General features: G+C 43.4%; 1 protein-coding gene across 2 annotated transcripts; it reads right to left on the reverse strand.

The window, feature by feature from the left end:
• Window positions 1-1813: 1813 nt before the first annotated feature.
• Window positions 1814-8596, reverse strand: LOC109742347 (aspartic proteinase oryzasin-1-like). 2 transcript variants are annotated; one of them, XM_020301437.4, is made up of 13 exons: window positions 8167-8596; window positions 8025-8085; window positions 7614-7708; window positions 7403-7515; window positions 6969-7137; window positions 6815-6854; window positions 6645-6709; window positions 6008-6121; window positions 5857-5921; window positions 3559-3703; window positions 3352-3471; window positions 2711-2799; window positions 1814-2052 (listed from the first exon to the last, which is right to left on the reverse strand). In XM_020301437.4, exons 1-13 carry the CDS (start codon window positions 8518-8520, stop codon window positions 1968-1970), a joined length of 1515 nt encoding a protein of 504 aa, XP_020157026.1. In that variant the 5' UTR covers window positions 8521-8596; the 3' UTR covers window positions 1814-1967. The 2 variants fall into 2 exon arrangements, with proteins under 2 accessions (XP_020157026.1, XP_020157025.1); XM_020301436.4 differs by having other exon boundaries at window positions 3559-3712.
• Window positions 8597-15525: the final 6929 nt, after the last annotated feature.

Consider the following 15525-nt stretch of genomic DNA (forward strand, 5'->3'; position numbering starts at 1 on the left):
ATTAGAGCATACACGAACAAGCAGCCAGATAGAAGCCATGATCACATGTGGAAGCGTCCGCTCAGCGACGTGACTAAAATCAATGTCGACGCGGTCTTCCAAGCTGAAACTTTGTCAGGAGCAACAGGTGTGATCGCCCTCGACAGTCGAGGGAAGTTTATCGCTGCCGCAACTTGGTACATCCCTCAGGTTAGCACTGTTGACTCGGCGGAGACAGCGGCAATCCGTAATGGCCTATACTTAACGGGAAAGATCAGATGCAATAAGTTCCTAATTGAATCAGACAACTGATTTGTCGTTGAATCAGTACAAAAACTGGATGCTCATGCTGGACTTGATGGGGTCATGGTGGCAGAGCTAGCTCTGGATTTGTGGTTGATTACTCATATTGCTTCCGCGAGGCAAATGAGGTGGCACACACATTAGCGCAAAATTCCTGTAGTGATAAATCTTCTATTTTTTGGCAATCGTTTATCCCTGATTTTATTTCTCACTCCATTGTAAATGACTTAGCTATTATTTGAGAAATATGGTTCAAAAAAGAGCTGAATTTTTTTTCTTTTGATTTTTTTGGCTGAAAAGATTCCATCTGTGACTAGAATCGATCGGCACTATATTTCAGTAATTATTTTTGTTACATGGGCCACACAGGACACAACCCCATTTTCATATTGAAGAAAGTGGAGTCTTTTTTTTCCCATCAAATTTGGATTGTCTACCACGTGTGCCGCTCACAAACCGCGCTGTGAGATGATTTTTAGCAGCTATTATAACTTCCAACCAGAAGCTAACAAAGTGCGCTTTTCAATGCATGTATAGAGGCAATGGGATCGATACCTTTCATCTCCATTCCAACACATTTTTTGTTGAACGCTTTTTTCTTCCCCGCAGAAAATAAACGGCGAGCGTATCCCGGTGTGGCCCATTCATGTACGCTCACCTACAGGGAAAGGGCTCGTGAACTAGGGTGCATTTGGTTCATGGGTTGTCCTTGGGGCAGGTATAGCCACTAAAAATCGGACGATCAGATTTGCCATACGAAAACAGATTAATTACCATGCTTTGTGTACATGATTTGTCATGTTCTACAGTGAAAACTGTCATGTAGCATTAAAAATCAACATAAAACTTGCCATGATGCAATGATTAATTGCCATGCGTTTGATCGGGATCCGACCTACCTAAGGGCATCAAATTTTTAGCCCTAAAAATCTGACATCAGATTTATCTTGAAGTCCCAGTTTTTGGGTGGTTACCACGTGTTAGGTTAGGAATGGAAAGAGATAGGGAAAGCCAATATTCATAGAATATTCCCCAAAATAGTGGTTGTGCCCGTACGCCAAAGAGTGTCGGATGAGAGTAGCCACTCTCGGTTCTGCATGATAGCCTCACACAGTGTGTTCTTCTGGCTTGTTACCTACCCATCTCATTTTCCTCTCACCGACATGTGGCAACAGTAGTGGGAGATCAAGACGCGGCCGGCCGTGACCGGAACTAAGCCAATGACACGCGACAACCTAGGTAGGTCCTTCCCTCCCTCTCTCTCTCTGCATCCACCCTCTCGGTAGCGGAAGATCGAGATGTAGGGCAACAATGACTGGCTCCAGGGTGCCTGGCGGCGTAGGCAAGATGGGGCGGCAACCTGAGCAGTAGGGTAGCGTCGGACAACCAGGGGCGCCGACCCAAGTGCATAGGGGTGGTCTCGCATTTGAGTTTTATTTGTGATGCAAGTTCATGTTGCCTTAGTTTTCAGTTTACAATCCACCTTAGTAAGAGTAGTAATACCGGAGGCATGCACACCTTGTTGGGACAATTAATAGTAACCATGTCTATATGGAATCATTACTATATCTTGGCCAAATCAAAATATACATACTTATTAATCTCAGACCACACATGCATTATGAAGCATCTATGAGCATGAAATTGGCCTGAAAAGCCGGATCCTCTGCAGCTCATCCGGTCATCTATGCCGCCTTCGCGAAGCCAACCTTCATTTTACCATAGTCAAAGACAGTGTGATAGGCTCCCATGAATATATCACCCAAGATCCTGCCATAAAAAGTTCTGGTTGTCAGAGTTGAGAGGCGCAAGTTCCACGAGTCCCAGTATTTGGAATGTTTGTAACAAAACAAAAGACTAGATATAATCAAATAAGTCTCATAAATTCCTAAAAGTTTGAATGTTTGTCAGAGTTGAGAGGCGCAAGTTCCACGAGTCCCACGACATCATGTTGATAATCAGGTTTCCCTAGATGAGCTACATCATGTTGAGGTGGATGAGAATGTCATTTTATCGGAATAATTCTTGGTAAACGCATAGCAGTTAGTTGTGGTCATGGGTGTTGCTACAGAAGGTGCAACGCTGGGCTGATGGAGCTTGTCACTAAGAACCTCGAGTGTATTACCAACAAGTTTATGTCTCGATTTGGATGGAGTGTCAATGTTAGGCTTCCTAGATTGAGAGTAATCTTGGATGTCATATTACACTCTTCTTATGTTGGCTAGTATTGTTGGCTTCTTTCCCACTTTCGGGTAAGATCATTGTTTGGCGACTTTCTAATAAATGATGTAGTAATGAAAGGTTCCATTATCCAACAAAACTAACACAATTGTATGATGAAACTTAAGTTCTACACTTGAAAAGGATTAACATCGATCTCATATATATAGGAAAAATATATGAGAACATAAGACATGCATAATTTTACCAGATAGGACCACGGGGAGGAGGAATGTCCATAGCTACGAATCCACTGATGCACTTAGTAGCATCTCCCTCGCCAATCTTCAGGATGTACTAAACAATGTAAATAGTGTGGAGCCATATTAGTTTACTATAATAGAAGGAGAGAGCAAGAAATATATAAATCTGAATGCATGAGATCTATTTTCTTCAAGCACTTATAATTATTCCCAGAAGCAAGGAATCTAATATGCATACTTTGTCATCATTTAATTCCACTATGATCTCTATAGTTTGTTTCCTTCTAGTTGTACCGCCTCCGGTTGCACTAAATAACCAAAGTTTTAACTATGTGTACGGTACTAAACCTTGTGTGGTACCATTCCTTTGACCAAATATACATTTATAGAAAGGGGGGGGGGCACGAAGCATACAATACTACAAATATCTAATGAAATTTCTAGAGTACATAGGTGGCCTAAGAAAATTAAGGACAAAACCAACATTATGGACCTAGGAGTAAAGTTTCAAAAAGGTAGTGGGAAAAAAGAACATCTGAAATCTTTAATATAATGACACTCAATAAAGTGGTGGACTTGGTAGCTATTCTGAATCAAATTCAAACAAAAAAAATACAAAGGTAGTAATCATAGAGAAAATCAATACTTGCTCTGGTGTGAGTGCAAACTTTTTGCCGCCGATGGAGAAGGCGACGTCAGGCATGGATGCAAGTCTTTTGCAGTCCACTGATGATTCTCCCATAGGGCTAGGGATATAGCCACATAGCTACAAGGTAAGCTAATTTAGCAAAGTTTGTACAACTCAAATGTGTTATGGTGTGAATCTCATTGGTATAAGAGATAGGAAACATACCGTATTAATGTACTTCAATATAAGATCCTGTGTTTGATCCTGTGCAAGTTGGTTCTTTGCCCACATAACAGCCATCTCACAAACATGGCACATGGCATCATTTGATCTCCCGGTTTCATCATCTACCACAGTCCGAATACCAAAGCTGCCATTACTTTGCAGGAGGAAACAATGTCAACCATCAAGACATAAGTAAACCAATGTGAAAGGTAAAAATGGCATAAAACTGACTTCATGCACGCCAACATTTCTACCAACAAGATATTCTATTTATTCTGTGCTAGATAACAAAATATTTTTGGTGGAATTTTGGATGGAATTTGGTAGGTTGCAAAATTTGGAAATTGTGGCGAAGGAGTTGGGTATAATTTCAAAACTCATTCAAAAATATATATTTTAACACAATAAGTCCTTGTAGTCATCGAATTGTTTGACATTGTTGTTTCTGGTCTTAATGTAAAATCACACGTCCTTGGTTATAGAAGATATATTTGAAGAAAATTTAAGTGTCTGATATTAAATTTGCCTTTTTTTGGAAATTGCATAGCCTTGTACTACCAATGGTATCATTCACAATGAAGTGGCCACTAATTTAAAAATAATTTTACGTGTAAACATTGAATCTCTATACCAATATAGAAGGCGCAACTTGTTTTTAATGAATCAATACGAACCATCTAAGAAGATTGGTCGAATGGATGAGAAAATAACTTGAAATCTTGCACTCTATAATTACTCATGAATTGCTCTCTTACTTCCACAAGTACACTTTTAATATTATAAAATAATTTTCCGTTACATCTCCTTGATGTATCAATTACATCATTTTTAGGTTGATTTTAAGATTTGCCTTGTTGTGCACGGTGCTCTTAGACCCCTTCTCCCGACTACATATGCCAGTATATATGTCATGTGATGTATACCCCGCCTCTTGGTTACATATGCCTCAAAGTTGTACTAATTACCGTAGAATTAAGCTGATGAGCCATACAATGAAGCTATGGGAGAGAGTCATTGAGCACCGCTTAAGAAGTATGACAAACATGACCAAAAATCAGTTTGATTTCATGCCTAGGAGATCAACCATGGAACCCATTTTCTTGGTACGATAACTCATGGAGAGATACAGGGAGCAAAAGAAGGACCTGCATATGGTGTTCATTGACTTGGAGAAGGCCTACGATAAGATACCGCAGAATGTCATGTGGTGGGCCTTGGAGAAACACAAAGTCCCAGCAAAGTACATTACCCTCATCAAGGACATGTACGATAATGTTGTGATAAGTGTTCAAACAAGTGATGGCGACACTGATGACTTTCCGATTAAAATAGGACTGCACTAGGGGTCAGCTTTGAGCCCTTATCTTTTCGCTCTAGTGATGGATGAGGCCACAAGGGATATACAAGGAGATATCCCATGGTGTATGCTCTTTGCGGATGATGTGGCGCTAGTCGATGATAGTCGGACGGGGGTTAATAGGAAGTTAGAGCTATGGAGACAAACCTTGAAATCCAAAGGTCTCCGAGTACATGATGTGTGGTTTCAGTACTAATAGGAACAAGGAGGAGGAGGTTTGCCTTGATGGGCAGGTGGTGCCTCAGAAGGACATCTTTAGATATTTGGGGTCTATGTTGCAGAAGGATGGGGATATCGATGAAGATGTCAATCACCGAATCAAAGCCGGATGGATGAAGTGGCACAAAGCTTCTGGCATTCTCTGTGACAAGAGAGTGCCATAAAAGCTAAAAGGGAAGTTCTATAGAACGGCGGTTCGACCCACAATGTTGTATGGCGCTGAGTGTTGGCCAACTAAAAGGCAATATGTTCAACAGTTAGGTGTGCCAGAGATGCGCATGTTGAGATGGATATGTGGCCACAAAAGGAAGGACCGAGTCTGGAATGATGATATACATGATAGAGTTGGGGTAGCGCCGATTGAAGAGAAGCTTGTCCAACATCGTCTGAGATGGTTTGGACATATTCAACGCAGGCCTCCAGACGCTTCGGTGCATAGCGGACGGCTAAAGCGTGCCGATAATGTTAAGAGAGGTCGGGGTAGACCAGACTTGACATGGGAGGAGTCCGTAAAGAGGGATCTGAAGGACTGGAGTATCACCAGAGAATTAGCCATGGACAAGGGTGAGTGGAAGCTTGCTATCCATGTGTCAGAACCTTGAGTTGGTTGCGAGATCTTATGGGTTTCACCTCTAGCCTTCCCCAACTTGTTTCTTTTTGAACCTGTAAACAGTAGGAGAGGATAAAGGCTTTGTTGTTGTTCACGAGTTCACAACTCTTACCTTACACCTTGAGTTCCACTGTGAGTGCATAGACCAACAGAAGGACATATTTTTGTTGGGTCGATCTGCATCATAGACCCACACAAAATAATTTTATAATCCCAATATATGACTAATCAAATAAGAAAGAAGCCTTTGGAAATATGCAAACCTCATTTAGCAATAGATCTAAGATCCGTTGCCCGTACTGAGAAGCAACTTCCTTGCACTCTTGGCTGAAAATCCCAGGTGCACCAATCTTTTCATTTATCTGAGTAATTATTGCCTGCATATTTCATTGTTGATTTGGTTGTATAAGACACACAAATATTAAACTAAAAATAGAATATGCACCCTCCCTAGTAGAAACTATGAGGCATTGATAATTATATTGCATGTGTTATGATTCAAGTGGTCTATCATGCTCTGTTTCACTAACATTCACATTATGTAATGTACCTATTGGTGCATATTTACTCTGTAGAAGTTATTATTTTCCAAATTTATTCGGGAGTTTATATGCATTATGCTTCAGTTTGTTTTAGTGCTTACCCTTCAAGTGTATTCATCAAAAGTTCAATAAAAAAGCTATAAATTAAATCTATCATAGGATGCATCTTTACTTGTAGCAATACACATTTTCTATGGCAAAAAGTAAAACTTATGCCAAAATTTTGGGGCAAGGATCGTCAAAATTGGTTTACTAGAAATGTTGATTATTCAATTTTATATAGCAATCAATGACCAGATGATGTAGAGCCTTTTTCCTTGCTTATGTATATAAAGATAAACAGAGCTCCAAGACATACAGTGGGACCAACAAGCAACGAAGTTCCCGAATCTGCTATAGCTGCACAGCGAGATGTACATAATCCTAATACATAGAGAGTATAAGTAAAATGGTTGTAAACACTTTTTATTTGTATAAAAGTATAGTAATCACAATAGTAGGCATTGTATTTTTTCGGCAAGTTGGTACCTGTGGACTTTCCTCCAATCAAGACATCACCCATATCAAACTGCAACAAGTGACACGCAAAACAAAAAGCAACAAGTGAGTCAAAACTTCTCCGCAACAATTAGTTTCCACTTCTTGAATGTTAAAACTACTCAACTAATTGAAAGAGACCCACCTGCCAATATCCCTTCTTAGTAACAGGAACGTATTTATGTTCTTCCTTGTGATGCTTAGGATCAATTCCTCCAAACACAATTTCTCCCCCCTGCCCTTCGCTAGCATGCCGGTTGAACCAGAACGAGAAAACAGGGCTACCAACCAGATGTTGGTTAACCATGTTGTACCTATAAATATTCTTGTGATGTCAGTGATAATGGATATGGTTATATGCTTCACATTTGAGGGTGCCAATTCCATGATATTTTACATTTTTGCAATATGGCATCAAACAAATTAGGAGAACCCTCAGTGCAATATCTAGATCTTAATAACACACAATGCATACGGCAAGCATATAAGTAATGAAATATTGATTAATATCCAATGTTGATACCATATATTACCAAACAAAGCTATAACTGGGATATTCATACAAATAGCTTTGCTCACCAGACAGGTTCAACACCGCCCCTAGCGATTTCTTTAAATCCAAGACCGAGAATGCCATCGAACTTCCTAAACATGAAAGTAATACTTGGTTCCCTGGTAGCTTCGATGAAATCCTAGCAGAGTACCATAATAAAATGAGTATACTCTGAAATGTGATGCACATGATAGATGGTTAGAGAACATAAAGAAGTGTGCACTTCTCGGCATAAACCTGATTTTTTACAACAACACCACCAACTTGCACATTGTCCTGGCTAAGATAGCCAGAAATTGCTCCGGTTCCGTAACGAAGTGCAACCCTTTTTCCTGGCAAGAGGGGAAATGAAAATTAGATTCATGAAAATAGAGTTAGGGTCTGGTGGCTCCAGCTTTTTTTTTGGATCTGGTTCCAGCTTTAATAATACTATAAAAGATGTCTACCTAATGCCCAACTGAAGGAAATACATGCATGGACAACGTGTTAGGATAGCATCATGTTATCCTTATCTCTTAATGATTGCATGGATATGCTTGATTTATACATTAAATATATATAGTACTTGAACTGCAAAAACGTCTTACATTTAGGAAGAGACGATGTAATTATTTCACCGTATAAAAGAGGAAGGCGCAAGACACAAACCGTTCTTCTTGTACGTGGCGGACTTGCTGGCCTTGTAGCTCGCGTGCAGATAGCATCCAATCTGCAGCAGATTAGTACCATAAGTAACCAAAAATGTGTAAGACCCACCCTTGCTAAATCGCAGCAAGCCAACACTACGCACCGAGAGGAAGCACTTGGAGGAGGGCACCCAGAAGTCGGCGCTGCCCGTGTCGAAGATGACCGTGAAGTTCTGCGGCGGCGTCCCGACGCCGACCTCGCCGTAGTACTGCGCGTTGAGGTGGTTCTTCAGCGCCACGGCGTGGCCCTTTTCACCTGTTGTGGGCACGTCGGCGTTGTAGACGAGGCCGTGCCGCCACGCGAGGAGGCGCTGGGCGTCCTCTCCGGCGACGACGGGGCCGTCCTCGTCCACCGGCCGCTTTGTCAGCGGCACGCGGACCAGGCCCTCCGCGGGACCGGCGAGGAGGGCGTGGAGGAGCACGCAGGACAGGAGCATGAGGTGGCCGGCGGCTGCCATGGTTGTTGGCAAGCAGGATCGACCGAGAGAGAAGTCACCACAGTCGACAGTGGTGTCCGGCCGGGGAAGGAGCTTGAGATGAATGATGGATCGCCCAGGGGCTCGATTTATGGAGTCGGTCGGTGGCTAGCAAGGAGCTACACGTGGTCAGCCTCACCGTTGGATCAGGACGCCAGGTGCTTTGCGGTACCAGAATATGTCGCGGGTGAATGCCACGGTTGTGTTCACGCAAGAAAAAGGCTTTGTAGTTTGTACCATTCGCCTGATGAAACCAAAGGTAGGTTGTTTGTTCGTGGAATGTTGCTGCTGTACGCCATGGATCACAAACGTGACAAGACACATAAGATGATAAGGACCAGTTGTTGTGCAAAAGCACAAAGCTAGAGCAACAACAACAAAAATATAACAACAAAAGTATTGTGGTTGATTGTGCCTTCAGCTTTGTTTTTGGAGATGGGACCAAGAGTGCTTCACTTATCACGTCTCGATCGTATGTGGCCGCCCTTTTGCCACTTCAGTTTCAGTCCAAGCCGGCCGTGTGATGCTCCATGCGGATCTTGAGATGCTTTCGGTGCACGGCTGATGGCCGTATATAGACAAATCTAAGATAAGTAATTGGAACCGGAGAGCATGGGCTAATCAGAACCAGAGAGCATCGTTTTTTCTACCTAATTAATCAGAAAAGGTGATTGGGCTTTTTGATTTTCTTGGACGCACGGCTAAGGAGGGACGAAAAGTATCTTTATGCTATGTTGTGCCAAAATTAGCAACAAACCTATCTCATGCAGCCCTGAGCATGCGTACACCATGATTTTTGATTGTCACCCAATCTCCACTACTCCATAGGGAAGTGCTACTAAATCAGGCGGCGGAGCTTCGAGCATCCAGACCCGCACACGGTGTAGTTTTGGCTTGTTTGGTACTCGTACAGCTGGAGTTTTTGATTCTCTCTGACACAAACTAAGGAGGGAGGAAAAGCATCTTTATCTCACATTATGCCAAAATTAGCAACAAACTTTTTGTCGGCCTCTTGAAATGCATCGCCATGATTTCTGATTCTTACCCGGTCTCCAATCCTCCATAGGAAAGAGCTAGTAAATCAATGGTGGAGCTTCGAGCACCCCCCCTAGTCTATCTAGAAAATATCCCCTTGAGAGAATTGCAGTGAAAAGGGAAGCAAGCCCAATTGCAATCTCATCACATCATAACCCATCGGCCAATATCGAGCCTCGTGACCCCGTCTGTGTTGAAGTTACTGCACTCAACCAATGAATGAACAAGTGAGAGGGTCATGCATGTAGCACTGATGTGCTATCTGGCATTTAAATATATCTTTCTTGATTGATGTGATTTGCAAGATGAGCCCAGTAAACCAGAAATGAGGGAGTACTAAGAACAATCCAAAACTCCTTTTTTTTGGTGTTTTTCCCGTCCACAAAAAAGAAGAAGTTCACTTCAACCTGTAATTTGCTGTAAATATTTAACTTATAATTAATGAAAATCACCATAGAACAATTGTTCTATGGTTCAAAAAAAAAGTTGAATTAAAATTGCATTTGAAATTTCCAGCAACAAAAGACTGAGATTTCTGGCCAGGTAAAATAACGTCTATATGAATACAAGATAAGAAAAATTCTGACTACTACTACCAAAACCAAAACTGCCCGTTGTCGGACAAAATTGGAATGGGTTGCCTTTTTTCGTTGAGGGAAATTGGAATGGTAAATTCCTCAACTGGAGGATAGCCGTTCACTACAAAGCATACACCAACGTACTTCCCCTCAAGACCAACGATGGGTACCTGGGTACAAGTAACATACCAAATTACTCCCTCCATCTCAAAATAAGTGTCTCAACTTTGTACTAGCTCTAGTACAAATTTGTCCTAAGCTCAAGACACTTATTTTGGGACGGAGGGAGTAGATCATAAGAATGTCTGGATCTAGCTGCGCATGGCAGGATTATTTTAATTGTTTGCTTGTCAATGAGTCTAGTGTTGCACCAATCCGTAAGTACACACATACGCGCTGCTTATTCTCCTGGAATGATTTCGCAACAGGCCATAATATAAGAATGTAGTATCAACTTGAGGAATCTACGGCGGAACTCCGTCTAATCCGTCCCGACAGACGAACTTGAGGAGGACCGGTGCCGAAAACTGACTCGAAAAAAGAGCGCCACCATCCGTCCAAACACCGCTCCGACGAGGACTAAAACCCTACCTATCTACTAGCGAAAGCCGAGACACTAGAATTCTCCTCCCTATACCTGGCCAAACGGGCCGGTTTTTCGGGCCGACACGTTAGCCCGCGTGCCTGGCCCGTCACGAGGCATAGTGGGCCGTGCCTGGCACGTGGCCCGGCTTGGGCCATGCCTGGGCTGCCTTGCCCGGCACGCGTGCCAGCCCGGCACGGCACGGCTAGCAATCGATCGATCAGCGAGTCCAGCGACAGCGAGCGAGCATTTAAAAAATAAAATAAAAGGATCAAGGGGAGCGTCCAGCGAGGCAGCGATGGAGCCGTTGAAATAATAAACGTAGCTAAACCTACTGCTACCATGCTAGTGCTACGTACCAGGGACAGCAAACAAAACGTGCATCAGTGCATGCATGCAGCCCTGCATGGCTGCATGGATGTGCTGGGCGCAATGCGGCAGTGCGCCAGCGGCGCTGCGCGCCTGCGCACGGTCAAGGGGTCAAACCTGGCCAGCGGGCAGGGGCAGTGCCTTTTTTTAGCATTTTTTTGAGAAAGGATAGCCAGGTCTTTATTGCATGGTTAAAATGTTTACAGAGATAATATCAGCATCATGAGGATGCTCCAACCATATGTGTCTCCCCAGAGGGAGAGTAATACCATACCTAGCTAACCTATGAGCTTCAAAGTTTGAAGATCTAGGCTCAAACATAAAATTACAAGTCGTGAAAACTCTCGCAGTTTCAGATAATACTCCCATAGTTGCCTCCAACACCTTGCTTGATATGTGATATGACTTGCTTGCATCTGAAGCAACCTGAATATGCTGCAAACTCAAATCCCTCGCCAACGCTTGAGTTTCCCGACATGCCAAAGCTTCTATTGTAGCAGGATCAGTTGCTCCTCGTACAACCAGAATAGAAGATCCCAAAAAATTACCTTCCCGATCACGACATATAGCAGCAGCAGCGCCCACATTGTGGTCTAGGAAAATACCCCCATCGGCATTTATTTTTGCACATCCCTCCGCCGGCAGAACCCACGCAGAGCTAGTTGCATCGGTGTTCATAATCGCATGTGAGGCTGATGGCTCCTGTAACTGATCAAGTTCAGCTATGAATCTAGTCAGAAAAAGGTGTGTCGACAGTGGACTCTGGTTTAGTCCCTCATGTATGAAGTTTCTTCGCGCGTACCAGACTGCCCAAAGCGTAACACCCATCCGTGTCATCTCGTCATGGCTTAGCACCTCCATCATCGAGAAAAGCCAAGCGCGTGCCGTTGGTTCCCTTGTTTCAATCATATGCTCTAGCAGCTCCGGATCCACCAGAGCCCACACGCATCGTGCCATGCTGCATTCGATCAAGCTATGCTTCCACGAGTCTGTCATACCACACACATAGCATCTATCATGTGTTGACATATTTCTTTTGTTCCTGACATCTTCTGTGGGAATTGAATTATGTGCTAGCCTCCATAAAAAGCTCCTGATTTTCGCTGGTACAACAACGTGCCAAAGCATCTCCCATGATTTCTCATTCTGAGCTGTATTTGATGGGCCCGGTCGCTCGTCCAACCAATCCTCTCTCCGCTTTTTTGTAGCTACAATCATTTTGTACGCAGACTGTACAGTGAACAAACCATTCTTCTCAAATCCCCATGACCAAAAATCATCCATATTACGTGTGCACACCGGAATCTGAAATATAGCTGCAGCATCATTCGGCAGAAAAATCTGTTTAATTCTTTGCTCATCCCAGCATGCATTTAAATGATCAAGTAGCTCGGCCACCATCAGTGGTGGGTTCTGAATAAGAGATACAATGGGTCGCATATTTTCAGGCCTTGGGATCCAGTTCATGTCCCAAATACCGGTGGAGAAACCATTGCCAATTCTCCTGATAAGACCTTGTTGCAGCACATCACGGCCCTCTATTACCGATCTCCAGATTTGTGAGGGGTGTTTTCCCAGTTCAGCATTGAGAAAATCTGAGTTCGGATAGTAAACTCCCTTCAATATCCTCGCACTTAGAGATTCGGGTTGCCCCAGAATTCTCCACGCCTGCCGCGCCAAGAGAGCCAAGTTGAAGATCTCAAAATCCCGGAAACCCAAACCTCCCATGTACTTCAGCATGCTCATCGTATCCCAAGACACCCAATAGGGTTTCCTCTTACCTCCCTTGCTGCCCCACCAGAAAGCCTTGATCATTGAAGTTAAGCTCTCACACAATCCCCTCGGGAGTTTAAAGCATGCCATCGAGTAGACCGGAATTGCTTGGGCAATGGATTTAATCAGAACCTCTTTACCTGCTGCAGATAAAACTTTCTCCATCCACCCTTGTATTTTTGCCCATAGACGGTCCCTTAGGTACTTGAAAGCACCATTTTTTGAAGTTCCTACATCTGACGGCATACCCAAGTACTTCTCATTTAATTGCTCATTTGGTACATTAAGGATAGTTTTAACAGATGCTCTCAAACTTTCTGGACAGCCTTTACTAAAGAAGATTGAGGATTTATCATTGTTGATCCTTTGTCCTGAAGCATTTGCTAAACATCCAGTAAGTGGGAAACTTCCTCCGCCCCCTCCATTGATGCTTTAAAAAACAGCAGGCTGTCATCAGCAAACAACAAATGGTTCACCGGCGGGCGTGCCTCGATGGTCCAGTCGTGCCGGCGTGCCAACCGGGCCAGCGTGCTGGCCCATATAGCCGAGGGGACGTGACTGGGCCACGGTGGTCAGCACGCGTGCCGGCCCGGCACGGCCCGTGTACTAAGCGTGCCTGGCCGGGCCGTGCCGTGCCGGGCCGGCCCATTTGGCCAGGTATACTCCTCCCTGCCACCGGCCCCGGAGCGGCAAGCAGAGGGGAGACGAATCAACGGGCTCCTTGGCGGAGATTGATGAGAGAAAGGCTTTCCCAAGTCGCCTTGGGAGAGAGAGAGGAAAGAAAAGCCATCTAGTAGAGAGTTAAGACTGGGCCTCCTACTATCACCTTGATGCTACTGCACTCAGCTTGCCAACACACAAACAAAAACCGACCTGCCGAATTTATAGTATGGGTCTGTCTAAGACTCAGTCGATTGAGACTTCGTGAAGTCTCAGTCAGCTGACGTCATCTAATGAAGATTAGGCCTGTTTCCTAGGTTGCTATCTGCTGGACTGTATCTGGCTTAGGTTTTGGGCCTTTATTTTGATTTTCTATTTGTTTCCTTGCTATTTTGGGCCGGGCTTCTTACTGTGTTTGTGTATTTGGACTAGCTTGTTCATTTGTTTTCTTTGACACAGCAAAAAAGGTACTCAACAGAAAAGGAACAGGCCCAGGCGATATGTGTTTAAGTACTTGGTCTCCGTACCAAGAAGCACTCAGCTGTCAGCTCGTTGTGTGTGTGTGTGCTTGTTTGGTACGCTTGGGGAAAAATAAATAAGAAAAAGCATCAACTATGCATATGTGTGCTGGTTCGCTGGAAAATTTCGGTAGCTTTGTAAAATTTGTCTGATTATGCTAATTCCCAGCAGCTATACACAAGTGTTTATAAACAAAAAAAAACGAAAAATAAAACAGCTGCTATGGTTTTTGACAAAAGACAATTACTACTACTGATTATAACTGATAGTAATTCAACATATCATGCCCTGGCACACAATTTGCTAGCAACACTACTCTGATACTGGACAGATGCACATTTCAAAAATCAAAATCTGAACAAAAATATATAATTGGAACAAATGACCAGCAGCTACTATTTATGATGCCTGAACAAATTTGCAAGACAAAAATTGACTTACCAATCAATTAAAACCTCAGTCAACCTGTTTCTACAGAGTTTATAATATACAAAAAATGAATTCCTATAGAGTTTGAAAATATACTGTCCAGCAGATAAAGAAAAGTCTGACAAAAATATTCTAATTCTTAGATGTAAACAAGGGGACTGGACAACAAAAATAGACAGAAAACTTTGGCTACTTCATTAGTTTCTTCGACAGTTTAGACAAACACACAAAAAAAGCTAGACTTTATAACTGATTTAAGTAACAAAACAAAAAAGGAAATGAAAAAAAAAGAGACTATATTTTTTCTGTAATATAATAAAAACAACAATGAAAATGGTCCCTCCACACTCTTGGTAAAAAAGGACATGCAGTTGTGCCCCTCTCCCGCCGCTGCCCTTCGACAAAACAAAGGTCAGTTGCAGTCTGATAACTAGACATGCAATTGCAGTCAGTGGTGACACTACACATTGTGTGCCTAGTGTCAGACATGGAACTACCCCTCCCTCTCCCGCCATCCTTTGACATAACAAAAGGTCAGTTGCGGTCGGGAAGGTGGACATGCATCTGCAGTCAAGGACGACAACTTCAGTTGCATGCCTAGTGTTAAATATGCAACTCCCCCTCTCCCTCCGTCGCCCTCCAACAAAACAAATGTTAGTTGCAGTCGGGTGGGGGCACATGTAATTGCAGTTGGGGGTGACGCTTGCAATTGCGTGCCTAGTGTTAGACATGCAACTACCCTCCCCCTCTCCCGCCGCACTCTGAAAAAACAAAAGGTCAGTTGCGGTCGAATAGGTAGACATGCAATTGCAGTTGTGTGTCTAGTGTTAGACATGCATCTACCCCATCCCTCTCTCGCCATCCCGCGACATAACAAAATGTCAGTTTCAGTTGAGAGGGTGGACATGCAATTGCAGTTGAGGCGACACTCACTAGTAGAAAAAGGGTCATTTGTCCCGGTTCTAGAGGGCCTTTAGTCCCGGTTCTGGAACCGGGACTAAAGGGTCGGTACTAAAGGCCCTCCACGTGGCTGCTGTCTGG

Source organism: Aegilops tauschii, chromosome 6, assembly GCF_002575655.3.
Source record: "Aegilops tauschii subsp. strangulata cultivar AL8/78 chromosome 6, Aet v6.0, whole genome shotgun sequence".
Classification (NCBI taxonomy): domain Eukaryota; kingdom Viridiplantae; phylum Streptophyta; class Magnoliopsida; order Poales; family Poaceae; genus Aegilops; species Aegilops tauschii.